The following is an 8,507-nucleotide window of genomic DNA, read 5'->3' on the forward strand; positions in this document are numbered from 1 at the left end:
GTCTCGTGCCCGCCCCGAGCCCCACTGCGCGCGCTGCCCTGCGTGCACTCATCACATGTCACCGTTCCCGGAAATATTCAGCTCAAAGCACCTGCATATGCAGTCAGCGAAGGCAAACAAGGCAAAAACTACTTCCTCGGACCCTGCCCGCACTCTTGAACGACCTCCTCTGCTTCGCCCTCAACCCCGGACCTGTCCTCGAACCGACGATGCGGTACTTGTCTCCGGACTCGGAGTGTATGTTAGTCTTCATTAGAGTCAACAATGTTTTCATCATGGAAACTCTTACATGCAAAACACCGTATATGTTATGAATCTTACACGAAATTCACCTTCATCACAGTGTAACTGATGGTAATGGGAAAACGTGTATCAATGCAACCTGTTTTTAGCTTTGCCTTATAAATATAGCTCGTTACCGAATGAAACTTTACCATTATCGATATGCTATAGCTTGATAGTGAGTACTAAAAGAAATCTTATTTGTTTATATTCATAGTGATAAAGTTAGGTATTTTATTACATGTGATTCTGACATGATGTCACTGTATGTACTGCGCTCCTTCCTCTCCACTCGTCTCAGGTAATAAATGCGTCTTGTTCCAGCCTGAGCGTTTGGCGTCGCGCGTTCATGTGTTTTGGGGGCGTGGCTTTGGAAGGAGCTCAGAAGGGAGGGGGTGGAGTGAATGGAAATAATGAGCTGTGTTTATTGCAGATTGAAAGGTCTACAGTCACTCGATTTTTATATTCTCTTTTTCAGAGTACTTACATTTTAATTATGTATTGGTATATAAAGACAGTTTAAACAAATTTGGAATGTTTTTTTTTTAGAAAAATGATTACCTACCCTACCTTTAAACATTAGTTAGATCCATCGGCATGACAAGAAGTTCCATGATTCCACGCTCATTTCCTGTCATCAATCTACGCCTTTGTTGTTGTAAGAGGTTAGCGACCCCTAGTGGCGGACAAATGACAGACTGTTCCTTTAAAGTGCTTGAATTTGACTTTTTGAAATTTAAGTCCCTGGAAAACCCTTGAAATCAGACATATTTATGAAAAGGTACTTGAAAAGTGCTTTACTTATTAAAATACAATATATATAAAATTGTTTAATTTCTTCGGAAAAAAACAACAATAATCTTGTCACACAAAGTTAACACTGCGGCCCGCCTGATAAACCCCCATCAGACCGTCTCTGGATATGAAGTACGCCAACATTATAATATCAAATATTATTTATTTAACAACAATAGCCATTATAAACTTTAGAATATATATTCTTAAATTTGTGGTAAGTTGTATTTTGGATACTTTATATCTGTAAGAATAAATAAAGATATTGTTTGATGAGTGAGATCTCTGATTGTACTGAAAGTAGTGCTTAAAGTCCTCAATAGTCCTGGAATTTCATGCCATTTCCTTGCATGCCGTTAAAGGCCCTTATTGACCTGAAAGAGATGCATCCATAGTTTAGCACAAAAACGTTGTATATATGTTGCATTAGTTACGATTATTATTCGCTCATGCCTGTCAAAGTAATAAATGTGAATAAATGTTTCCTGCAGCAAACAGCAGCCGATCGGAGTGACGGTGTCCAGCGCTGGGATGATGTGGGATCAGCTGTTTGTGTGTGTTCACTCAGATGGATCAAACTATTTGAGCGTTCTCAGCGCTCCTGTCCCACACACACACACACACACACATCAGCTCATGGGAGAATCTCCCTGAATCATCATCATCATCATCTCTTTTGTCCGAGGCCTCAGACACACAAACACATTAATTTATCATTTGAATAAGACTGATCTCAACCTATGGCCATAGAAAGGAGTCGCTATAGATCACATTTCTGATGGTAAATTATATTTTTCTTTATTTATAGCATATGGGATGCTCTACAGAAGTGGTGCATAATGCTATATATATGTTTTAAAAATAAAGATGTAAACAACTAACACATTTTTACAAAAATCAAGTTCATAACTAAGGCAATATAAATAATTCATGTAATAACTTTAAGTCTAACCCTCAAAACTTCACTTAGATTAGCTAATAAACAATGTTTTTTCTCATTCTAATGTGCCATGTCAAGTTATTAGTGTCATAATTCAGTTCAAAGTTATTCAGTTTACATCAGTGAAGGTCAACACTGCAAAGTTCATCAGTTACGAAACATGTGATTCAGCTATAAGCAGAACTAAAGACCCAACTCAGATTAAATCAGCTCACGTTTTGTTGTTATTATTGAATATTAATATATTATTGAATAACAGTCTTTTAAACCCTCTTAAATACTCTTGCAGTTCATAATTCTGCTGCAATCCGGGAAAACCAGCAGGAGAACAGAAATGCTTAAACTCTTCTTCTTTTTCAAACATATTTTTTGTGCATTTTGTTAAAACTCAATAATTAGTGGGTTTAATGATGGCATGAGGGAGTCAGTGCTCAATCATTTGAATGTCTCACTTTTTCAACGTGTTAATCTATAATAATGATTATGAAATATATAAATCCCCCACACTACTCGGGCTGATCGAAACGGTGCTGATGCAAACATGAAGGTGATTATTGTGCAGGATTTATATATCTTTTTTCTGATGGATTTTGAATGACTGGATGTGTTCGACACTATTTGTTATTGTGTTGATGATGGACTAAATAGATCATTAATCTTCTAAAACATTCAGGCACAAACTGCATTCGATGCACAATAGTTTTTGTAGAGCCTGTGATAGATGCAGAAATTAACAGAAAAGTTCTCTTGCTTGTTCATCAGCTTTGACTATTTGAATAACAAAAAGCTATAGCGGAGCTGATCAAGTATAAAAGCTGGAGCGGCGGATCCCTCCTGCACAGAAGCAGCCATGAACAAGGTAAGCACACATCTACTGGTCACATTCACTGATCAAAACATTCACTTTTTACATTTAAAAAATGTGTTTATGGGAATGTTAACATTACATTGTATCATTTTGCAAACATTATGTGAATCATATTTTTTTATATAAATAATGTTTGTGGGAGAACATTATTAAAGACCATATAACTTTGAACGAACGCTCTATTAACGTTACTGGAAGAGAACTTTGAGAGAACGTTCTGAGAATGTTTTGCTAACGTTCCCATTAGATTATGAAAATGTTATTTCTCAATGTTCTCTGAACATTCAAAACGTTTGCATTCGTGGTTATGAAATCGTTAAAAGAAACATTCCAGTTGGTCTTTCTTCATTACTTCAGAATATTCTCTAAACGTTCAGAAAAATCGGATTATTTTACATGTGCGTCAGCAATGCTTCTATCGCTTGTTTCTGCTTTTGATCTGGAGTCTCTGTACTCTTTCAGAAGGTGAGTAACAGCGCCCCCTACCGTATAACAGTGGAAACACAGGGAAAGAGTTAAAGACCAGATAGCAAAAGTTCTTGGGAAACGTTTGCTCGTACCTTTGAGAGAACATTAGCTGGGTCTCCTAGTAAACGATGATGTTTGTGTTCGGTCTAGATAATCTTCTACGAGGACAGAAACTTCCAGGGCCGCTCGTACGAGACGGGCAGCGACTGCCCGGAGCTCAACTCGTTCCTGAGCCGCTGCAGCTCCTGCCGGGTGGAGAGCGGCTGCTTCATGGTCTACGATCGCTCCAACTTCATGGGGAACCAGTTCTTCGCTCGTCGAGGCGAGTACTCCGACTGCAAGAGACTGGGCCTGAGCGACTCCATCAGATCCTGCAGGATGATCCCTCAGGTACAGCGCTCTGCTCTGGGCTAGGGGGAACATACGAAATATTAAATAAAAAACATTAGCGAACTAAAATATAGTACATTCATTTAATTGAAATAAAAATATATGTCATTTTTGAACAAATCAAAACCCTAACCCTCATTGCGTGTCGGTCAAATATGTCCGAAATAAAAAAATATATATATTTGAATTAAATTAATGTAGGCTACTAGTGCGATCGTTTTTTTTTATTTAATATTTTGTATTTTTAGGGGATTTTATGATACTAAATGATATTTATGCTGTATTTATAATCCATTTATTCACTTTTTGAGCATAGACCTGAAAATTTAATTCCCAACTTAAACTGTGGTAAATCTTGAATGTTTTAGAGCAAAAGACTGAAATTTGATCTCTTTTTAATAACGGCACTTGACAGATTATTGCTGAAGTTAAAAAAGTTTTAAAAAGTGAAGTGAAAAAAGTTACAGAACTTTTTTTATTCTTATGCATTTAAAAAAAAAATTTATATGAAAAATATATTTTCAAAAACATGTTTTAGTCTGAAGCTGTGAGAAAATCAAAGCCATAAATCTAAACAAGTTGTGTTCAAATTTGAGGTTGATATCTCCATAAATGAGCTTTCAGTGAGAGTGTGCAGTACCGAGCGCTTCCACTAGAGGAAATTCGTCTCCTATTCATTTACAATGCGCTCGTTTTTGTTCGCAAGGAGCACAATTGTGACTTTTTTTTTTCAGGACCATTTAACGAATCACGCCCATGTTTTTTTTTTTTTTTTTTTTTTTGCCAAAGTGCCAAAACCTTTAACAAATTTCGTACCATTCAGATGAAGGAAAAATACATGTATTTAAAAAAAAAGTTCGGTCATTAATGACTGAACAGCACCCAGAGGGTGTTAACTCTCATTGATGCCCTGTTACATCAACACCTCCAGAACTGTTGTGTTTCAGTGCCTGTGTGTGTGTGTTTGAGCAGCACCGAGGACCCTTCAGGATGAGGATCTACGAGAGGGAGAACTTCGGCGGGATGATGCACGAGGTCACGGACGACTGCGAGTCCATGACGGACCGCTATCGCCTGGCTGAGATGCGGTCCTGTCACGTGATGGACGGCCACTGGCTGATGTTCGAGCAGCCTCAGTACCGGGGCAGAATGATGTACCTGAGACCCGGAGAGTACAGGAGCTTCAGGGACATGGGCTTCAGGTTCAGCTCCATGCGCAGGATCATGGACCCCTGCAATTAATCACGATCAATCAACAATCCATTAAATTACCTTCATTATTATGTACTCTTCGTTTTGTTGTGTTTGTCACATTTAAACCTCCTCGGGTCATTTTGACCCGAAACAAAAATCGAGTGTTCATCAGAGGGGTCCAAGACACTTGAACCACAAATACACACACAAAAATAATGTAATGGATTTGAGGAGTTTTGTGGTTGAAATTTAAAAAAGTAACAAATCCTTCATTCGCGGGTCAATTTGACCCCCTTAGGGATGAATGGAGTGCTTCAGTTCACATAGAAAAACCTAAAAATGCTCAACATTTAGCAAAGAATTATTTTAGAATGTCTACATAATCCATACTGAAGAGAAATGACTTTAGGACCCAGAGGAACAGCTCATTTGCGCCATATATAGAGCTATCCACCTTACTGAGTTTTGGATGGCACTTCCGGTTTGGGAACTTCTATTCAAAAAGGCTGAAACGAATCATTTCAAATCATAAGGTTTCCCTACAAATAAAGCAGATCCGTCAGTCTGACTGGATGAGCTGTCAATTTTCCATCATAATTTATTTTCAGACATGAGAATAACGTTATATTTAGTATTTTAACGTGACGTTATAACAAGAATATCTATGGCGAGAGCTCTTTTCAGTCGTGATTATTTTCTTTTTTCCCCTTTGCAATCCACTGAAAAAGTGTGAAAATACGTTTTGGGAGTTAATTTTTAGTCCATCTCTGCAAAACGGACTTCAGGGTAGGAGATGGACTAAAAATAAACTCACAAAACGTATTAAAACGTATTCTGGAAGATGAATTCTTCAAACAGTGGTAGAAGAGGATGTGTTGCTGGTCCTTCAAGAGTCACTCTCAATCTGTCTGTCTATAAAGCCTATAAAAAAACAGTCTTCATGTATTTAACAACACTTCAGCTTGTGACTCTTATTAAGTGGGGGTCATTTTTTAGGATTCTTTGCCTAACCCAAGTCTCTGAGACCCTGACACCTTGCTCTTCTGGAGACTCCAGGTAGGTTGCAGTTCTGGAAAATGGTGGCGCTGGAGACTAAAGGGTTCCCGATGGTTTCACACTTAATTCTTCACCTTAATTCTTCATTCTTTTGCAGTTAACATGTGTTTTTTCTTCTCCACCTGTTTTTGTCTGACCCTGCTGACCCAATGAGCATTTCACTGTCCAATGGTCATGCCTTAACTGCAATCTCTAGTATTGCATTAGTTTTGCATTCTTCTCATGGGGATTTAATAATTTTTGACTTTTCAGTCTTTGTTAAATCTCATTTTTGGCTTATTTTATCTGTAAAAGAAAACTTGCCTAATAATTCTGCACACCTGAAAATAAGACATTTTTCATTTCCAGCCTTCATGAACAATTATATATCACTTATACATGATTAAATAGAAAATGAATAGTAGTTATTAAGTTTAATATGGTTTGGAATTGGCAAAATGTTCCTGGAAATAAAATATGATCAGAAAATCAGCATGCCTAATAATTCTGCACACACTGTAATCTGACAAAATGACGGAAATCACTTTGAAATAGTATCACGTAATGCTGAAGTTAATGAACATTTTTGATTTAGGCAACATAAGTTACATAATATATATATATATAGCCTATATATATATATATATATATATATATATATATATATATATATACACTCACCTAAAGGATTATTAGGAACACCATACTAATACTGTGTTTGACCCCCTTTCGCCTTCAGAACTGCCTTAATTCTACGTGGCATTGATTCAACAAGGTGCTGAAAGCATTCTTTAGAAATGTTGGCCCATATTGATAGGATAGCATCTTGCAGTTGGTGGAGATTTGTGGGATGCACATCCAGGGCACGAAGCTCCCGTTCCACCACATCCCAAAGATGCTCTATTGGGTTGAGATCTGGTGTCTGTGGGGGCCATTTTAGTACAGTGAACTCATTGTCATGTTCAAGAAACCAATTTGAAATGATTCGAGCTTTGTGACATGGTGCATTATCCTGCTGGAAGTAGCCATCAGAGGATGGGTACATGGTGGTCATAAAGGGATGGACATGGTCAGAAACAATGCTCAGGTAGGCCATGGCATTTAAACAATGCCCAATTGGCACTAAGGGGCCTAAAGTGTGCCAAGAAAACATCCCCCACACCATTACACCACCACCACCAGCCTGCACAGTGGTAACAAGGCATGATGGATCCATGTTCTCATTCTGTTTACGCCAAATTCTGACTCTACCATCTGAATGTCTCAACAGAAATCGAGACTTATCAGACCAGGTAACATTTTTCCAGTCTTCAACTGTCCAATTTTGGTGAGCTCGTGCAAATTGTAGCCTCTTTTTCCTATTTGTAGTGGAGATGAGTGGTACCCGGTGGGGTCTTCTGCTGTTGTAGCCCATCCGCCTCAAGGTTGTGCGTGTTGTGGCTTCACAAATGCTTTGCTGCATACCTCGGTTGTAACGAGTGGTTATTTCAGTCAAAGTTGCTCTTCTATCAGCTTGAATCAGTCGGCCCATTCTCCTCTGACCTCTAGCATCAACAAGGCATTTTCGCCCACAGGACTGCCGCATACTGGATGTTTTTCCCTTTTCACACCATTCTTTGTAAACACCATTCTTTCCCATTCTGACATTCAGTTTGGAGTTCAGGAGATTGTCTTGACCAGGACCACACCCCTAAATGCATTGAAGCAACTGCCATGTGATTGGTTGATTAGATAATTGCATTAATGAGAAATTGAACAGGTGTTCCTAATAATCCTTTAGGTGAGTGTATATATATATATATATATATATATATATACATATACACACACAGTGATATTTAACCAGTCCGTTATTGCTGTGGAAAGACTCGCGCTTTTGGGGTTGTTTGGTCTGTTGAAAGGACCTTGTTGATGCTTTTACACTTTTAAATGTCCTTTTAATGTTCGAGGGTTGAAGGGTGAGTAGATTAATGTCATCTCATTGTATTGCGTTCATAGAGCGAGCGTTTCACTGATTGTTTACAGCTTAAAGGAGACATATTATGCTTTTAAATTGTTCCTTTTTACATATAAATCATACATTTGTAGTCTATAAAAAGCGGAACTGCAATGCTTGGGTCTGAATTCTTAATTATTATAGCTCCACAGGCCCCTTTTCTACCCCTTTTCTGATGTGCGTCTGAGAGCAACTCGTTTTGGTGCGGTCTCTTTAAATACAATTGAGACACTTCATACCCCGCCCCCTCTCCAGGTTGCAGAGGTTCAACTCCACCCCGTTCGGCCATTTTTGTAGTTTGATAGCAGAGATACGATTATCTAGCGGCACAGAAACTTTTTATTCACACGTTATTAACAAAATGTCAACAACGGAAGACTTGTCCAGCCAGCCTTACATGTTCGAGCCAGAGTCGGAGCCGGAGCGAGATGAAAATGAAGACGACGAACCTGTAGAACAACGTCTTCATATGGATGTATCGCACTGGTGTGTACTGTATTTACACATGAAACTTTGGTCTTCCGACCTTTTACCACCGT

At 38.4% G+C, this 8,507-nt stretch overlaps 1 protein-coding gene across 1 annotated transcript; it reads left to right on the forward strand.

Moving 5' to 3' along the window:
* Window positions 1–2,867: 2,867 nt before the first annotated feature.
* crygm4 (crystallin, gamma M4) lies at window positions 2,868–4,985 on the forward strand (the record flags this gene model as incomplete). Its single annotated transcript, XM_084426228.1, has 4 exons — window positions 2,868–2,876; window positions 3,348–3,350; window positions 3,504–3,743; window positions 4,716–4,985. 4 exons carry the CDS (start codon window positions 2,868–2,870, stop codon window positions 4,983–4,985), a joined length of 522 nt encoding a protein of 173 aa, XP_084282354.1.
* Between the last annotated feature and the right edge of the window lie 3,522 nt (window positions 4,986–8,507).

The sequence above is a fragment of the Rutilus rutilus genome (genome assembly GCF_951802725.1).
Source record: "Rutilus rutilus genome assembly, chromosome: 12".
In the NCBI taxonomy this organism is placed as follows: domain Eukaryota; kingdom Metazoa; phylum Chordata; class Actinopteri; order Cypriniformes; family Leuciscidae; genus Rutilus; species Rutilus rutilus.